The sequence below is a fragment of the Heloderma suspectum genome, chromosome 4 (genome assembly GCF_057233095.1).
Source record: "Heloderma suspectum isolate Gila_16-S chromosome 4, 16-S_ref, whole genome shotgun sequence".
Taxonomy (NCBI): Eukaryota; Metazoa; Chordata; class Lepidosauria; order Squamata; family Helodermatidae; genus Heloderma; species Heloderma suspectum.
Window position 1 is genome coordinate 256769912 of NC_139461.1, and position 19608 is coordinate 256789519.

The window sequence follows — 19608 nt, forward strand, 5'->3', positions numbered from 1 at the left end:
CTAACAGACTAGCACAGCTCGCCGTCTTGAATTCCTTCCACAACAACACATCATACAGCCTGCTAGATTGAAACGCAAGGTTCAAAAGTCAAGGTCATCATGTAAAGAACGATTACGGTACGCACGCCTCTCTCTTTAAATACTTATTTCCTACTCAAACGTACCACTTCGTTATGGCTCAGAGGCCAACGGCTTTTGTTTTAGTGACCCTGAAAATCTTGATTAAACTATAGTTGTTTTTTGAATTAAAAAAAAAGGCTGCATGGAGAGAGCAAATCCAGAAGCACGCAGACACGCGCGCCCTAGCTGTGGCCCGATCATAATGCGCCACTCTTTGCCCAGCGGTGCATTAAATTTGAATCGAATTAAATCTGAGTCCGCAGAGGAATGCTACGTCCCTGGGCGGGACCCGAAACAACGGGGACACAGCAGTTCGGATCCACAGGCACTTGGCGGATCCCGACGCGGCACCACGCACGAGATCCGCTGCGCGGGTAAGGAAAGCCGCCCTCGCCCGGCCGCCCTCCCGGGCGCCCCCCACTGACCTCCCGGCGCCCCATCCCGAAGAGAGCATGCGCATCGGCTTCCCCTGGCGAGCCGGCCACGTTTCCGCTTCCTTGGTCTGCGCGAAGGAGGAAAGAGGAGAGGCGCGGCGGAGCTCGGGGGGGGGGGGGGGCTGCGCGCCGCCGCAGCCTTTAAAGAGACAGGCTCCGGGCCAGAGGGCGACGTCCCGGCCGGCGGTGGGCACGGAAGCGGGAGCCTCGGCGCCGCTGGCCTGCGCGCACGAGCCTCACCTGCCGAGGTGGATGGGCTGTGGCCGGATCAAGGCAGCCCCAGAGCAGCCCGAGGCTGCAACCCCGTCCCCGCTGCAGTAGAGGCTGGTGGATCCGAGGTCAGTGGGGCGGCGGCGGATCCGCTCTGGGTTTCAGCCAGAGCTCCGAAGGAGCTATCCACAGGGCGAAGCACCTCGCGCCTTTCGAGTTCCGATTGGAACCCAGAGCGGATCCGCCGCCCCACTGACCTCGGAGTCACCAGCCACCACTGGCTGGGACTAGAGCCCCATTGCATTCCATGGAGCTTACTTCTGAGCAGACGTGGATTGCGCTGGAGGGCCGCTGGTGGCTATGCTGAGTTCGGCGAAATCCGCGGGCTTCGCGGCCGGTGTCCCGACGGCACGCTGGAACCTCCGCTCAAGGGTTTCGCTCGCAACATCAGGTTGTGTCCAGGGCTGGCAGGTCGTTTTGCTCGGACAGGAGCCAAAAGCAGCTTCGTGCTGAAGCTGTTACAACAGATAAGCCCGTCTGCCTGCCAGTGAAAAGTGCGAACATGTATGCTGGGTGAGGGACTATGGAGCTGTAGTCCCAACACGTCTGGAGCCTGGAGGGCACCAGGTTGGGAAAGGTGGCACTTCCCCCACCTGGTGCCTGGCAGGACTACAGCTCAGTGTGGCAGAGCACATGCTTGGCATGCAGAAGTTCCCAGGTTCGATCCCTGGCATCTCTAGGTAAACCCTGGAGAGCCGCTGCCAGTCAGTGTTGACAACACTGGGCTAGATTGACCAATGGTCTGACTCGGTATAAGGCGGCTTCCTATGTTCTGTATACATTGGATGGTGGCACTGACATAAAGACATGCCCTCCAAATGCGGTGGGTGGGTGGAGGACAACATTTTAATTTATTTATTACATTTCTACACTGCCTAAAAGCCGAAGCTCTCTGGGCGGCTCACAATAATTACAGCCATAAAATAAATGATAAAATACAATATAAAAGTTTAAAACAACCTCCCCCCTTGGCTGCGGTGATGCAACTAGAGACCTATGTCCAAATGGCCACCCAAAGGGTAGCAGGTGCAGAAGCAAACTCCATTTTATGCCTGTAGTTGCTGCAGTGATCTAAGTGAGACGGAGGAAGAGATCCTGTGCCCCTCAGGCAGCATCGTGTGTGTGGGGGGGTATAGGATAGTTTGATTTCCTGGTTCCAAGGTTGGACACAAGGCTCCAGTCTCAGGGCCTGGAACCCACACTCCCCCTCATAGCTAGCTGGCATGGAGAGAACCACACTGGCTACCTCTCCGTGTTCGTAAAATGGAGTGTGGAGAAGGGAAAGGGGGCATTCCCAGGAGAGGAAACGGGTGGCTTTGATATGACATATCCTATGGCCATCCCAGCCTCCTTCCTTCCCCCTCCCAAGGTGCCACTGCTAGGCAAAATTGCCCGTATAGCAGAAGGGTGGCTGGAGCATGGCAGAGATTGCCTCTGCTCTCCTCCCCCCTGCATTGGATACCTGGGAGCATCCGAGATCAGAGGCTGCCAGTAATCCACGCCCCAAAAGACAAACTTGCACATGCTCAGATTTGAATCAAGGTTGGCAAACAGTTTTGTTGGTGGTGTTCTAACGTATCAGGAATGTAAAAGCAGTTTTGAAGCATGGAATGGTTTTCCATGGCCACTACCACCACCTAAGACCATTAAGGGCGCAATCCTAACTAGATAGGCCGCTGCCTCCGAACTCAGAGGCAACCACCTATCCAAAGCAAGGCAGGAGAAGCACGGCAGGGATCATTCCCTCCACACCTCCCCTGCCTTGCTATTTTTTGCTAGACAGCCGTTTTCAGCTGTCTAGCGGCAGGGGGGCCGGCCAGGAGGGGAAGCTGCCATATGATGCACAGGATGTGTCGTATGCGCAGCTCTGCTCTCCTTGCCCCGGAACGCCGCCCAGCCCCACCTCTTTTCAGTCGCTCCGCACTCTTCTTGTGAGCGCAGAGGACGGGGCTTCACACTGCCTCCGAGGCAGCGCAGACGAGGGGGGAGGTAGGTTTTCTGGGAACCTAAAGACTCTGAGGTCGGTTCCCAGAAATGAGCATATCCTATGGCCCTCTAGACAGTGTCTAGTGGCCAATAGGATTGCTCCCTAAGAGTATGATCTAAAATGACCTAGCTGCAACTACTGCTTGCACAAGCTTGCGGGCCTAAGGACCATGGGAGAGGCTCATGGCTCCCCCCGCCCCACTTAGAATTCCTCTGCCCACCTCACTATTTGAGAGGGAAAATATAGAATTTAACAGAGAAAAAAATATAGTTCATTGTTAAAAAAAAAAATAATCCCATGATGTGGGTAAGTAAAACAACTTTGCTGAACTCAAGCTCTTGTCTTGCCAGATTGAAAAGTAGCTGGGAATCCTTGAGTACCTCTGCATACCGAAGAGAAATGAAATTTCATTAGTATCTCACCTTTGTTCTAAGGAGTTCAAGGTGTGACATACATAGCTCCCCAAAACACGCTAGGTTAAATGGAGAGAAAGTGCCCCCAAGTCATCCAGTGAGCTTCATGGCTGTAGAGGGAGAGGCCGTAACTCTGTGGTAAAGCAGCATCTTTTCAAGGTTTCAGGTTTGATCCCAGCATCTCCAGGTAGGGCTGGAAAAGCTCCCGCCTGAAATCCCGGCGAGCCGCTGCCAGTCAGTGTTGAGAATACTGGACTAGATGGTAGGGGTGCACGAAACCCACTTACCTGGTCTCGCAGCTTTTCGCGGTGGGGGGGAGGCGCTTCGCTGCTCTCCCCCCGAAGTTCAGGCTGGGGGGGGAGGCTTCCCACCTCGCCCGGCCGAAATTCAGGCCGGGGAGGAGGCGCCTCGCCTCGCCCGGCCGCGAAATTAAAAGGTAAAAAAAAAAAAAAACGCCCCCGTGATAGGCTACGTGACGATTAACGTAGCCTATCATGGCTAGATCTGCAAAGTCAGCCATGATAGGCTACGTAAATTGTCACGTAGCCTATCACGGGTGACTTAAAAAAAAAAAAGCGCATACGCAAATGGCGGCCCCCATAGGGAGCCGCCATTCGCGTTCCTTATTTGGTCGCTGTAGTCTACGTAATCTTTACGTAGACTACAGCGACCAAATAAGGAACGGGAATGGCAGCTCCCTATGGGGGCCGCCATTATCCGTACGTTTTTGTTTTGTTTTTTTAAAGTCACCCGTGATAGGCTACGTGACGATTTACGTAGCCTATCACGGCTGACTTTGCAAATCTAGCCGTGATAGGCTACGTTAATCGTCACGTAGCCTATCACGGGGGCGTTTTTTTTTTTTTAATTTTATTGGAATGGCGGTGGCGGCAGCTGGTCGAAAGATCGGCTGCCGCCCCCGCCCCTGACGAAGACCCGACAAACCGCCGCCGGGACTCGCCGCCGGGAGGGACATTCGGGAAAGGTAAGTCCCGTCCCCGGGGGGGGGGGGGCGGAGAATTTCTCCCCGAAACTTGTTCGGGGGGCCGAACACGTTGGCGCTCGGCCCCCCGAAGTTTCAGGGAGAAATATTCCGCCAACCCTACTAGATGGACCAAAGGTCTGACACAGTATAAAGCAGCTTCCTATGATCCTATGGCTGGCATATGAATTGCCCATATAGCTTCGGCTATGGAGTGGTATAGAAATTTTGATGATGATGATGATAATAGCAGAGCAATCCTGAGCAGGGCCAGCAGGGAGTGGCAAAGCAAATACAATTTGGGAAATTAGCCAACATGTATGGGGGTGGTTACCAAGCCACCATGGCTTATTAACCATTCTGGTGTCATGTGAACTGGTTCACTAAGTTTAAATACAACGCTGATACTGCAGTATAGTAAGCAGAAGATAATTTTTAAATCAGGTGCACATTTTACCCAATGTAGATTTTAAACCCGGGATACTGGCTAGTATTTCCAGCATTTTACAGCAGCCCCACAATATGTCCCCCCCACACACACACATTGCAGAGGGGAGGGAGGTCAAGGCTGAAAGGAGAGTGGCTTAACTAAGCACCTAGGGAGTTTCTAGCTGAAGTGAGATTCAAGCTGGAGATTTTCTGCCTCACAGCTACTACTTTAAGGCTACGGTCTTATGCACACTTACTGGGGAAGAAATCCTGTTCAACTCAGTGGAGCTTATTTCTATCCTGTTGGTTTCACTATTCGTTCTTATTATTTGTTTAATAAATTTAGATCTCACATTTCCACTACCCCACATCAACAACATTAAATGTTTGTAATGCCCAGCATTCCCCACCCAGCCTTTTCTCTGTCTAAACATGCATAGGTTGCTATTCAGTCGTTCAGTCGTGTCCGACTCTTCATGACCCCATGGACCATAGCACACCAGGCCTTCCTGTCCTGCGCTCTCCCGGAGCGTGCTCAAGTCCATATTCATTGCATCGGTGATGCTATCTAGCCATCTCATCCTCTGCTGTCCCCTTCTCCTTTTGCCTTCAGTCTTTCCCAGCATCAGGGTCTTTTCCAGAGAGTTTTCTCTTCGCATTAGGTGGCCGAAATATTTGAGCTTCACCTTCAGTATCTGTCCTTCCATGATTGTGCCCTAAATCTTTTAATGTAGTCAGTTTGTTCAATTTACTGCAATTCCGAAAGAGAAGTACTTTGAGCCCAGAGTGTAAAATACATATTTATTCAACCTAGAGCATATATGAAGTCATTCAGTGGCTATTAACATAGGTGGGAAAGTAAAACACAATAAGTTTTAATGAGCATTTCTGATGTCATCTATAGACATTGCCCACTCCTGCACCTGCTTCCTGGTTACAGGACTGAAACCAAAAACTTGAGCACAGCCTTTTTCTTGTTGCTTTAACTTATTGGCCAAGTATCTTTGAGTAGAGTGACAGTAATTTCATTTCTCCTAAAGTAATTAGCAAAATATCTTCTTAGTTCTTGTATTCCATGGACAAAATCTAACATCACATAGGCAGACATCTGGCCACTTACAGGACAGGACTTTCCCCTCGACTCCCTTATGCACCTCAAAAGTCTGCTTGAGGGTCCTCCAACCTCCAGGAGCAGATTTTGAGGGCACACAAGGGCTGCAATGGGAAGGGGAATTGTCCACCCTCCCTGTTCAACTGTTGGAAGCAGTTCCGCCAGCAAGAGAATAATTGCATGCCACCTTTTATGTCCCCTACGATTACATTTTGTCCCAAAATGACACCCATTAAGTGTGAAAAACTGTCTGAAGCATTCAGGTAGCATTCCCATATCTCCTTTTTATACTCTTTTCAGTACTCCTTTCTATATTGGCTCATTTGCTGTCAGACCAGCCTTGAATTATCTCAATTGAACAAGGAAGAAGAAAGCTTAACCTACCAGTTACTAGCCTGTGTTATCACTGACATTGCTGTAGGGTGTGTACTCCATAGACGTATTGGTAAAACTGTGCTGGCGGACTATTTTTCCCCAGGGGCTCTTTATTGCACTAGGGCTCACCTCTTCCACAGTGTGGTTAAGACCTCACCAGGACTGATAATCAACTACCATCACCTCAGTTTTGTCAGTTTTCTTGATTGACAGGTCCAAAATGAACTCCCTCATCTACAGCTAACAGGTGTGGAAGAAAGGCTTCTATCACTTGGCTTCCTTCCCTTGATCCAGAAGAAAGCCTACTCTGGTTATTTACTTCTCTGTACATTGGGAAGTACATTTCCAGCAGGTTCACATGTCCAAAGATACTAACAGTAGTGCTATTTGCATTCTGTCTATTGCTCCATGGCATTACAACTTTCTCTAAGAAAAAGTTGATTATTTATTTATTTACAATATTTGTATACCGCTCCACATCCAAAGATTTCGGAGCAGTGAACAGCAGATAGGATAAAAGAATAAAAACACCATGTTAAAACAAAGAGTTCTGATAAAAGCGAGTTTTGATAAACCACAGCTGGTCATTCGAGGAAGGCCTCCCAAAATAGCATTACCAGAACACCAGAGAGCAGCACATGACATGCAGTTATGTCCATTCTGAACTCACTATACAGTACACTGTAGAGTTTTGACTTCACAACCACACTAAGGAAAAGCTATTATTTCATTTACTAAATGGGGAAGGATAGGTGAAAGATATGCTAAGCAGGCTGGCTGGGAAACACATAAATGTAGCTCACTTGATTTCTCTGCTACTCTTAGCCAATGCACAAACCATCTTCACTAGAAAGTATAACTTGAGTTGGCACTGAGTCCTATGAAAGCTGTTTGTGATTGACCTGTGATGAATCATTCCTACATACAAGTCATCATTTGATGCTGCAATCAAGTTAACATATCTGTGTAAACTGAACCAGTGTATTGGCCAAGGACACCTAGTGAGTCTAAGGATCTGAAGCCATTTCTAAGTCAATTACTCTTTGTAGCACACAATGTGAACTGTGAAAACACTTTCAGTACACAAATTATTTTCTCTGCTTTCAAATAGAGATGATCTAAATCAAATACTGCTTAGAAGTGAGTTGAATGGAGATATGAACACATAGCTAAAGTTAACAGAAAATTTATGGTAGTACATTTTAATGTGTTTTCCAGCATAGTAAGCAAACATTCATTCATTCATTCATTCATTCATTATATTTCTATACTGCCCATTAGCCAAAGCTCTCTGGGCAGTTCAGAACAACAAAAAATGTTAAAATACATTATACAAAGTATGAAAACCTTTTACATAAAGACACAGAAACAGACAGCACACACAACAGACAATGTATATCTCAAAACAATCTGCCAAAGACAACCCAGGACCTGATTAAAAGCTCAGTATATGCCAGCAAATGCCTAAGAGGGCAGTTTTAACCTGGTGCCAAGAAGATGACAATGTTGGTGCCAAGTGGGCCTCATTGGGGAGATCATTCCAAATTTGGGGGGCCACCACCGAGAGGTCCCTCTCCCTTGTTGCCAACCTCCAAGCCTCTCTTGGAGGAGGGCCTTGAACACCAAGTGCAGTGCATGGGTTGGGCGAGTTCATTTGGGGAGAAGCGCTCCATCAGGTATTGTGGTCACAAGCCCTGTAAGGCTTTACACATGCAAGAATGTAGCCCTTAACCAGTCCAGAACAAAGCTGTTCCTTTGCATGCAAAACACTATCATATTTACAGCTGGCTGGACTACATATGTAACATTATTCAAACTTCCTGGTTTAACAGTCTGCTTACATGTTTGGAAAACAGGTCCTGTGCAGAACAAGCAGAAGGCTTTGGTGCCATTTCATATCTTATGGCAATCTGACAGACTAACAAACATTGCAGTGTAGCTAATGGTTCAGTCTGTTTGAAGAGCAGCTCTGTGAAACTGGCTTGGACACACCCGCATTAGCAGAGACTAGTCCAACAGAATGCATCACTTACGTTCTTTGTCTCTCTTTGGAAGTAATGAGGCTGGAAACCATTAATTGTAGGTGACCATTTTTCCCACATTGTACAATCACCAGCTGATGTGCTGAGCTATAGTACTCAACATGGGAGAATATTAAAAGGAACTGCTTGTTAGATTTCTACTTAAAAACTTAATACATTAGCAGTACTTCAATTCTGGCTCAACTGATTGTAAAGTCAGTTCAATAAAAACTATACCTTTTCAGGCTTATAACAGAGGTAGAATGCTATCAAATAGCAGTATTTTACTAGAGCAAAACCAAGAGCACTAATTGTCAGATCATTAGTCTGCTAAGCAATTTCACTGGAGAGAGAACATGGACACAATTATGGCCACTAAAAATTTGACATTTGCTTTGTTCAGATATTTCACACTTGTGCCAGCAGCACTGCGCTGTTAGTTTTTTTTAAAAAATCATAAAGTAGAAACATGTAATTTATGTAATACATTTTACTAAGTTATCAAACCAGCGGGTAAGAAAAAACTAGAGTTAAAAGTATGCGTTTCTGTTAAGGGATTTTGATACTCTTTTTGAAAAAGAACATTTGAACTCAGATCACATAGAGAATATTGCTGTGTTACATGTGAGCAAGGCACAATTTAAACATCCTTTGATATATTTACATTATTTGAAGTGAAAAAGAGTAAAATCTGAGACATGTTCTCATGCACATGCCTTAATTGAGATAAATTTAAATTTGCAAATATTTAAAACAGGTTATAATTCTCATCCAAAGTTTCACTTACTCAAGAGGTGTTTAAAATCAATTGAAATAAAAACACTCTTGATCTGGAATTACAGTATACACACAATTTAGTAAGCCAGGGAATTCCTCGTTTAGGAAAGACCTGCCTGTCACTGTGCTGTCAGGGGTGCTGTCATTGGCATGTTTGGTGGCTGCATTGACCAGCCTTCCTGATGATTCTGCAGTAGACGATAGAGTTGCTTCAGCTGAGCAACAATGTTGTCCTTGATATCAGGGGTAGAGATCTGAAGCCGCACACTGCCACTATCAAAGGAGCGGGTGAAGTCACCGGAGAACATCTCGTAGATCATCCGAGCTACAACTGGAATTACCTGTTTGAAACAAAATTCGTCAGCGTTAGTCCAGATGGGATTATGTCATTTGAGTAGCTAGAATGATCCAAAAGCTGAAGAAGGAGGAGGAGAATTGTTCAAAGTGTCCAAAAATGTCTTTTCTTACTGATGCTTGCATTTTGAGTAGTTCTGTTCCTTCTCACGGTGTGAGCCAAGTAGGTGCACTGACACCATCCTGAATCGGTTGGCATTCTAGAACAATTCTCTCCAAGGCCACACCATTATTAATGCATATCCAAACACTGAATGAGCATGTGGCCCATATGGTCTGCACTAGGCTTCATGAAGAGATACGATGCTAATGTAGCCAAGGCAAATATGGTCTGCCCAGCAGCAGAAGCAACAGGAGAATCCTCCACTGCACCAGCTCCTGTACTTAAAAGGGGTATATGCTTTCACACTCTTATTCAACCATTCTAAGCAGGAAAATGCAAATGCCAGTACAGTTCAAAGATGTGCTGCCTCATTCATATCAGTGGAGAACCAGATCTGTGGTCACAGACCATGGTATTCTTCTGGCTTGCCTGAATTGGGAGCATCACTGTACTGTGATTATGCTTCCTCCTGGAGGCAGAGTCTAGAACAGGGGTAGGCAGAGTCTAGAAGAAGGACCTGCCCTTTTAGGGAGGTAAGGTGGTCATCTACCAGGTACAGGGCCATTTCTGTGGTGGCTTCAGAGCTGTGGAATGCTTCCCCACAGGAAATCTTTCTGTGTCCCTAATCACCGTTTGCAGACAGCTGAAAATACTTTTATTCTTTGGCATGAGGGGATTACTGGAGATCATCACAGTTGTATGTCGTTTGTATTAATCTAATAGTATTTTTAATGTTTTTTTGTTTTTCATTAGAATTATTTTATTTATATTTTAAAGTGCTGTAAATCACCTCGTGCCATTTTCTGTTGAAAGGTAGTCTATAAAATATTGCAGATAAATAAATGTGTCCATATTGTGATGGAATAGCGCAAGTAGTGTTCCTGGAATCCCAGTTTTCAAATATCCAGCCAACAAAAAATAGGTTTAATGTTAGTGGACAATGGATTTTCAATGGCCAGGGCTCCAGTGTCATACATAGTTCTTTGCACCTTCCCATGGCTAGTAGAAACAAAGTATGTTAGAGATTGCTGAATTCAGCTTCTCGCAGCACATAATTTGTTTATATTTTAAACAAATATAAATGCACTGAAATAAGTGGGATTCTACTCCATGTGCGATTCAATGACTCTGCTCACAGTAAGCACGGTTAACATCTTTTTGCAATTCCTTGTTCTCTTACCTGAACAACAATCAGTTTCCTCTCTTTCGATTTCCCATCTGGCCATTCTTCCCCAAAACAAAAGTAGATCTCATATGGTGGCTGTTTCCCAATCTGTCCTTTCTGATGGGCAATCAGTTCTAACAGGAGGAGGAAGGAAAGGCAATGTACAGCGAGACACACATGCATCTGGATATGACATAATAGTCTGCTAATTGCCCCTTCCAGTTCAAAAGCCATGCTTTGTTCCAGAATTCTCCTACCCACTTTCTATCCCCCTCTTTCCATCTTTTTCTGCCTATAGATATAAAAATGCTATTGGCTATCAATACCATTTTTCCATCAGCCCTGTACAAGATCAATACTATAGTAAAACATAAAAGAATAGGTAGCTACAAATACCACGTCACTCACCAGCTTCCGCAACATGACACTGTACAGATGTGCAGTATGAGAACTGTAATAATTCTACTTATGCTATCTGGCGACAACTGGGAACCACTTGGACCAAAAAGAGGGAAGTTGAGGAGAAAAAGCTACTACAACAGAGCACAGCAACGGATTGCACCAAGAGCCATTCAGTAATGCCGGTCTGCAGAAAATGGCAGGTTCTATGCAAACCACAATCTGCACTGTCCTGCTAACACAGACACAGCCCTAGTTGGCATAACTGTGCAAGACCTAATGCCAAAGGGCCAAAGGCCTCAAGGATTGTACGAATATTACAGTGATTAAAAAACTACCAACACGGGCTACTCGGTGATTGTGATGCAGCAAGAGCACTGTAGTTACTCACCACTCAGGAATGTTTCTAGACAGAAGAGCTTGACTTTCTTTTGTCTTTCAATCAAGTTTGGCATAGTGGAGGAAGGTGCACATGGTCCAGACCAGTACACTTTGCACTGGCAAAGCCTGATTGCGTAAATGGCATGACCACTGACTTCCAGGATCAGTCCTCTGTCCATGACATCAAGCAGTCGGCTTGTGAAGAGCTTTTGCTTTTCATTGGTGATTTGTTCTGGCCCAGGAAACTTGACTTGCTCCAAATTAATAGGACCAAAGAGTTCTTCCTGATCTGGCATAGGACCCAGTTCCCCATAGAAAAGTCTGCAGCCCTGGGGGTTGCTCACAGTCATCGTCTGCCCAAATTCTTTGCCTCGATACTCAAACTTGATTTCAAGGTCGGTCACTTGATTAGAAAGATTTATTGTTAGAATATCAGACACAGCAATAGGAGCCGTAACTGAAAAAACTTGCATTGACTCTATCGGGGTGAAGGAAATAGAACAAGGCAGAACCGTTTTCTCAAGCCGGGAATGCGATTTCCAAAGAAACCAAGGGCCAGTTCCTACGGCTGATCACAAGGCAACAGCAAACAGTGACAGCGACATCTCTTCATCAAGCTATTGCGGAGAGACTCGCTCTTCACATGAATGCAGTGCTCAGAAACAAACTCATATATTGATATGCTCAATCACCAGCACCGCAGCTATACCACAAGCTGTCCAATTGTCACTATCCAAAGGTCAACAGCAGTTTACAGCTGGGGTTCTTTTTATTCATAGAGTGACGCCCATGACCGCACTACACTTCCAAACACAGAACATTCCCTGGACCGCACCAATCTAAACAGAAATAAACTGCGGGGGGGGGGGGGACGCACTTGATCTACATTCCGAAATAAATAATGCATAGTACTTAAGAGAACAATCCTATGGCCCCTAGACAGAGTGGTGGTGGTGGAGGAGGGATAGGATAATTTGGATTCCTGGATCCAAGGTTGGAGACAGTGCTCCCACCTCGGAGCCAGGAATCCAAGCTTCCGTCCCCCTTGCAGCCAGCGCTGAGAGAACCATGCCGACTGCCTCTCCAAGCTCACAACAGCGACCCCAGAGAGGAGGGAAAGGGGATGTGCCAGTGGACAGGGAGGGGAGGGGACTGGGGAGGCTGGCTGATGCCACATGCCCAAGCCTCCTTCCCTCTCACTCCACAGACCCCCAGCTAGATGGGCAAAAAAGCCCATCTAGCCAAAATGCAGAGCGGGAGGAACACAGAGGTGGCAATTGCCTTCCCTGCTCCCCCTGCTTTGCACTGGATGGCAGCAAGCCTCTGAGTTCAGAGGCTTATGGCTATCCCGACGGGGCTGCGCCCTTACTCACTCTGTGGGATTGTGCCCTTACTTACTCTTGAGTAAGACTTTGCTAGGCAAAACAATACCAGCACGCACAATCATCTATTTATTGTAGTGACATCTGCACCAAAAAGACTTACTTGGAAGAGAGCTAATCCAGAGTTCGGGAGAGCTGAACATATCATGCTGCAGAGCTGGGAGTGCCGGAGGCATGGGCATCTCTATATCTTCCGGTTCGTTCTTCAGGGGCTCCACGCTGGCGGGTGCCATTGGGGAATCTAAGTAAGGGAAATCTATGTTTTAAAAAACCTCGAAGCATTCCCTCTCCAACAATGGCTGCCATTTTAAAAAGTTACTGACACTTTTCACAGCGGAGAGGCAAATGTAGCTAAACTACCTTTGAGAGTAATCCTATGGTCCCGGGAGAGAGTCCCAGGGACCGTAGGATTCTTCCCCCCTCCAAGGCAGTAGACCCTGCTACGACCACAGAAGTGGGACTCTGGAATGCGATCCCTCCTCCCTCGCAGCCCATGCAGAAAGATCCGCAGCACCTGCTTTCTGAGGTCGAGCATGCTATAGACTTCGAGAGGTCTATAAAGGGGTGTTCTGATGGACAGGGAGGGCAGAGGCCAGATTACAAAGACTCCTACGGCCTCTCCAGCCCCAGCCTAGCCTCCAGCGCATCTTCTTTGGATGGACTCAGAGGCCCATCTACAGCAAAAACAAAACAGCAGGAACACAGAGAGGTGAAAATCACTTCCATCAGTCCTCCTACCCTGCCAGCAGCAACCCAGTAGGGCATTAGATACACAGATGCCTCTGAGTTCAGAGGCATCCATCTAACAAGGGCGCAACCCACAAGATTGTGCCCTTAGGTGATCAAGGGCACAATCCTATGCATGTTTAGAAAGAAAAAGGCCTAGGACTCCCAGCATTCCCCTGGTGAATGTTCTAGGATGTTTTTCTGGCTAAACATGCATAGGATTTCACCCTAAGAATTTAACCATGTACTGTTGGGAATTCAACAGTACTTCCCATTCATTCCATTAGAGACTAACGCGAAAGCTTGGATATTTTTCCCACTGGCTTAATAAGATTTTTTTTTAAATTCAGCTTGCCTTGTCTAGATCCCAACACAACAATGTCTTGATTATCAACATAGACTCTATGACCCATTTAGGTGTGTGCAAGCAACTTTCTAGAGGTCTTAAAAATGGCTTGCAATGCCATGCAGATGGTGCAGCTGCTATGACAAAAGGATGGTGAACCACATTCATGCTGATGGACACATAATTCTGTCAGCTGTAGTGAGGATGTCTAGGAATTCAGTTTTTAAATTAAATTGCACAGGAAAACCAGCCCCCGTTCCTTTTCTCCCAGTTAGCGTATAAAGGAAGGGTGTCAAGCCCAAATGCACTGGACAGCAAAATCTCTATCTGCCAGATGCCCAGGAGCTAGGCCAAATTAACAGTTTGTCAGGTTCAGATGGAATTCCATCTGGATGTAACATCAAACTGTCAATGTGCCTCACTTAAAGCCACTAGCACGGAAAAGGTTAGGGATAGTTCCTGTAGATTTGGTAAGATACCTGTTCATAAACATGATCTTGTCTGATCTTGGAAGCTAAGCAGGGTCAGCCCTGGTTAGTACTTGGATGGGAGACCGCCTGGGAATCAGGCTTGCTGCAATGAGGAGGGGGTTGGACTCAATGATCTTGTAGGCCCCTTCCAAGCCTATGATTCTATGATTTATAGCATGAACACAAATACACTGGGTGGAATCCCATTCACTCATCCCACTGATGGAACAGCAGGATAGGGAGGGGGTGCTTGGTCGCAGATTTGGTAGGGCAGGGGAAAGTTTCATTGTGTAAGGGGCAATCCACTCTCACAGTGTTAGGTTCTGCCCATTAGGCGTGCGTGCATGCATGCAACAGCTGCCCTGAGTGAATAAAAGCCCTTCTTCCCTGTTCCCCTAGTTCTGAAGATGATTCAGTAATATGCTGAGCAGGGCAGGAGTGTCACAGGCCACAATGAGAACTCTAGAAGCCTGATATAGTCCATAGGACTGATGTTTCACTCGTTTCCATAGTCCACTCGTTGGACTATGGAAACATAGTCCATAGGACTGATGTTTCACTCGTTTGAGTTTGAGTGAAACCCAAACTCGTTTCACTCGTTGGGTGCACTGCTGGATTCAGCCCTGAAGCTGGATGCCCAGGTTTCGGCAATGGGCTGTTGTTGCACAGCTGGGGCCAACTGCACCTGTTCCTGGATATATCTGATCTGGTCATAGTGACGTCTGCTTCAGTTACTCCCCTTCGAACTACTGCAACAGGCTCCACATCTGGCTGCCTTGGAAAACTGTTCGGGCAGCTCAGTTGGTTTGGAATGCTGTGGCGAGACTGTGGATTGGGCCCAGTTGCAGGAAGCCTGTGACTCCTGTGTTACACCAGTGTCACTGGCTACTGCTTTATTTCTGGGCACAATTCAAACTGCTGGTTATGACTTATACAGCCCTGTACAACTTGGGACCAGGTTATCTGAAAGACCACATTCTCCCATTTGAGCCTGCCTGGTTTTAAAAGCTTCCAGGGAGGGTCATCGCCTGGTGCCACCGCCATTGGAGGCACATTTGGCCGGGACACGGGAAAGCCTTCTCAGTGACTCTTCCCAGGCTCTGGAACTTCCTGCCAAGGGAGCCTGGGTTGGCTCCCTCTCTGTTGCCCTTCCACAGGCAGGCCACGTTTTGATTTATTTATTATATTATTTTTATTAAATTTATTAACCGCCCATCTGGCTGGTCACCCAGCCACTCTGGGCGATGTACAGCGTACAATAAAACAGTTTAAAACAATCAAATTCTACAGTAAAAACATTTTCTAAAAAAACCTAACCCACCCCAAATGCCTGCCTGAACAACCACGTTTTTAATGCACGACGGAAGCTCATTAAAGAGGGGGCATGGCGGAGTTCCCTAGGGAGGGAGTTCCACTGAGTGGGGGCCACCACAGAAAAAGCCCTCTCCCTCGTCCCCACCAGTCTAGCTGTCCTGGCTGATGGGACAGAGAGAAGGCCATCCGAGGCTGATCTTGTTAAGCAGCCTGTCTGGTGTTGCTGGAGGCACTCCTTAAGATAGGCTGGGCCGGAACCATATAGGGTTTTAAAGGTCAAAACCAACACCTTGAATTTGGCCCGGAAAACAACTGGTAAGGCGGATCTTTCACATGTAAGCTGGTCTGCTTCTGAAGGGGTTTTTATTGGGTTGGGTGTTGCTCATTTTTTATTGTTGTATTTTAATTGTGTTTTATTTGTTTTTATGTTGTGTTTTAATTAAATTTGTTTTAATCCCAACATTATTATTGTTAACTGCCTTGAGTATGGAAAGCCAGGACATAAACTTAATAAATCATAAAGCCCCACCTTTCTGTACAAAATACATTCAGTGCCTTATACCTGATAGCCCTGCTGCAAAAAGATAGTATCTTGGAAACACTTGCCAAGTTTTGTCAAAAACTCATTCGTGTACATAGCATGATAGTCAATGCCCTCAATTTTCTACAATATAATTCCTACATCACAGCCAAGCCAAGCCAACCTAAAATGTCTTTCAAAGACTACACTGGAAAAGGAAAATCCCTTTGCAAACTTACTTGAGGAAGACACCACTTAAGAAATAATAAGCAAACTCAACCAACTCATTAGATGGTAACATTAGATCCCCACTAGGAGGGTAAAGAATATGAGAGATGAGCCAGTCCATTAGTTAGAATTAGATTGTAAGAGAAAAGTACCTGTTAAAAGGATGCATAGGATGAAAAGTATGTAAAAAAAATACAATAAAGGCCACTTGTAGATTAGCAACATGTTTCAAAAACACAACATCATTAAAATATGGCTTTAAACATGTTCTCGTGCATGGGAAATTAATTCAGAAGTATCTGCTGAGACAATACAGTTAAAACCTGTTAAACCTGAACCTTGCTCCAGGGAACTCCAAGGAAAAGCCTTTTAAAGCTATAGCTTCATCATTACAGGTTACATCTTGGTTTGGCAGAAAGGTGTGTCTGCTCTTTCTATGGGAATTTACTCTTTTAAGATGGCACTAGGTAGGTGGCTGTCACAGTGATTTGTGAGGTGGGGGCAAGCTACCGCTACAACAGCCTGTTGCAGCAAAGGCTTCCTTTACCCCAATTGGAGTGGCAGCAGTGGAGGCCACAGGGAATGCACAGACTTCTCCCGCCTCTTTGCTCACCCTGAGGCGTCAGCATCATGACCCTCAAGGACCATCTCGATCATCTCAGAGTGCAGGACATGGAATAATGGGCTCAAGTTACGGGAAGCCAAATTCCGGCTGAACATCAGGAAAAACTTCCTGAGTGTTAGAGCAATATGACAATGGAACCAATGACCTAGGGAGGTGGTGGGCTCTCCCACACTGGAGGCGTTCAAGATGAGGCTGGACAGCCATCTGTGGGGGATGCCCTGTCTTGGATTCCTGCACTGAGCAGGGGGTTGGACTCGATGGCCTTGTGGGCCCCTTCCAGCCCTACTATTCTATGATTCTATGACCCGGTTCAACAGGGCAGGGGAACAGCCTTTGCTTTTACACCTAGCTTCCCTTAGACCAGCTGGACGCAATAGGAAACAGAGGCTGGGCTGCGCCAAACATGCGCGGGAACATCCTGAGACAGAATAATCAAGGTCAAGTTATGGGATTGTGACGTAGACAGGTGCACTGTTGGCTAAAATAAACGAGCAAAAGGTATCTCAAATGTGTGGAATTTCACAAGTTCACCATTAAAGCACCACCACATATAAACAATGAAAGAAGAACAACAGCAGAAGACTTCTGACCAGGCTAACCATGCAAAAGTTTGCACTTCACATGGGGTATCTCTTCTTACTCATTTTCTGTTACAAATTGGCCAAGGAACGGCTAGCCTAGCTGCATCCAGAGGTAAAAATGGCAGTTTCCTAAAAGCACTGATCAAAATATTGCTTAATATGATATCTACAAAAAAACAACAACACCCACCACTATTTAAAATGTAGGGTTGAGTTCAATGCACACTCTGTGCCATGGTATATCTACTAACCATTGATATTAAGGAATGGAAAGGTATCCTGTATAGGTACATGCTGAGACTGGTTTAATTCGTCCTCATCTTCATCTTCGTCATTATCCTTCTCATCCCACGGAGCTGAACCGGTAGAACCTGTAGGAAAAGCACAAGCTGGAGAATTAGCAAGTAACATGGAAGTTTATCAACAGAAGAGACAAATGAAACAAAATATCCATTTGTGTGAACCACAGGAGAGCTGGACAGGCTAATTCCTTCCCGCAGTACTTTCCAGAATGACATCGCTCTCCTGGGGATTTTTATTCCAAATACTGTTTGGTCTGCTTCACAACTCCAGAAACAGCACAACCCTTTTTGTGCTTCTCAGTTTATGCTTGGAAGGCTTCCACTAGCCTGAAGCAGCTCTCCCAGAGTTTATACAATGACAATCCAACCAGTATGCCACAACCTGCCTCACTAAACCTTTCAGTTGGTTTGCAGGAAGGAGCAAAGAGGGCCAGAAAAAAGTTTACCTGGTCACAGCAACTGCTAGTTCTCTATATCCAACAGCTAACCCCAAGAATGTTTCTTCCAGGCACTCAAAGATGAGCTAAGAAAGCCCTGTTCCTTTCAATGGCAAATGTGCAAGAGAAATCCCCAGTGAATGTCATCCGGTGAAGCATTCATTTCAGCAATAAAGGCCTTTTAGGCTGCAGTCCCACTGACTGCACCCTTGATGATCAGAAGCCCTCAAACTCAGAGACTTCCAATCATCCAATGCAGAGCAGCAGAGGTGATCTTCACCTCTCTGTCTTCCCACCCTGCATATTTCACAAGACGGACTTTTTGGCCCATCTACCAAGGAAGCTTTGGAGGGGTAGCGAAGGAGGCTGGAGAGGTCTCAGGATAGCTCATATCTCGGCCTCTCCAGTCCCCTCCCTGCCCTCCCAAATGCCCCCTTTCCCCCCTCTCAGAGATCACTTTTCTGACCTTGGAGGGCAGACAACACGGTTCTTTCTGCACCAGCTGCAAGGGGGCGGATCCCTGACTACCCCTTCTGAGGTTGGAGCACAGTCTCTGACCTGAGAGGAGGGAATCCCCAGTATACTATGGCCCCTCAAACAATGTCTAGGGACCACAGGATTGTTCCTTTAAAGACTACCTTCTTATTAATTAATTACATTGATATTCTACTAATATGCTTGTCTTGGACTGGCATACTAAGGGAGAAAAAGGGAAAGGAAGACCAAGCATAGAACTGGAAGGTACGTGAAGAAATGGAACTCCCTGAACTCAGAAACTCTGTCCTTTCCCCTCCTTACTAGGATGCAACGGCATTTCAAAGCTTTTCTCCTACCATCTTTGTTTAGACACACACACAAAGCTGAGCAATTCAGGCTGCAACATACATGTGCTGAATTTGTGAGCATGCAGAATGTATTCATGGCTAGACAGAAGGGTGACCTAAACTCCCCTTTGTGTTAGTTAAGTTGAACCAAGGATAACCCGATATGCTTACTCAAATGGGTAACTCAGCAGGATTCACTGACAGCAAAAGCCAGCTGAATGCAGAAGGACAAGTCACATGCTTGCTTCCTTAAACAGCAGAGTCTTGCTGTCTCTCACCTGGATTAATGATTGTTCCCTGGGACTGTGGGATGTCACACACTTCATAAATTTTAATAGGATTCATTGGCACCTCTTTGGTGCCATCATACATCAGGTTGAATTCCCGGCTTTTGTTGAGGGCACACCGGAGCTGGGCTTTCCATTTTGCAGGGTCAGGGTCATCAACTCCTTCCTGGTACTTTCCTGTTTCCACAGCCCAAGCCTGGGAGCAAAGTACATCATGCTCAGTTAAGTGCTGTCATTATGCCAGC

At 46.3% G+C, this 19608-nt stretch overlaps 1 protein-coding gene across 2 annotated transcripts in view; it reads right to left on the reverse strand.

Moving 5' to 3' along the window:
- Positions 1-5412: 5412 nt before the first annotated feature.
- IRF6 (interferon regulatory factor 6) overlaps positions 5413-19608 on the reverse strand; it is a 32165-nt gene continuing 17969 nt past the window's right edge. For both annotated transcript variants that reach the window (XM_084853427.1, XM_084853425.1), the window contains exons 3-8: positions 19355-19559; positions 17765-17884; positions 12807-12944; positions 11332-11724; positions 10557-10675; positions 5413-9260 (exon numbers count right to left, since the gene is read on the reverse strand). In XM_084853427.1, coding sequence (XP_084709553.1) covers positions 9039-9260; positions 10557-10675; positions 11332-11724; positions 12807-12944; positions 17765-17884; positions 19355-19559 — 1197 coding nt within the window. In that variant the 3' untranslated portion in view covers positions 5413-9038. The remainder of the gene's footprint in view (positions 9261-10556; positions 10676-11331; positions 11725-12806; positions 12945-17764; positions 17885-19354; positions 19560-19608) is intronic.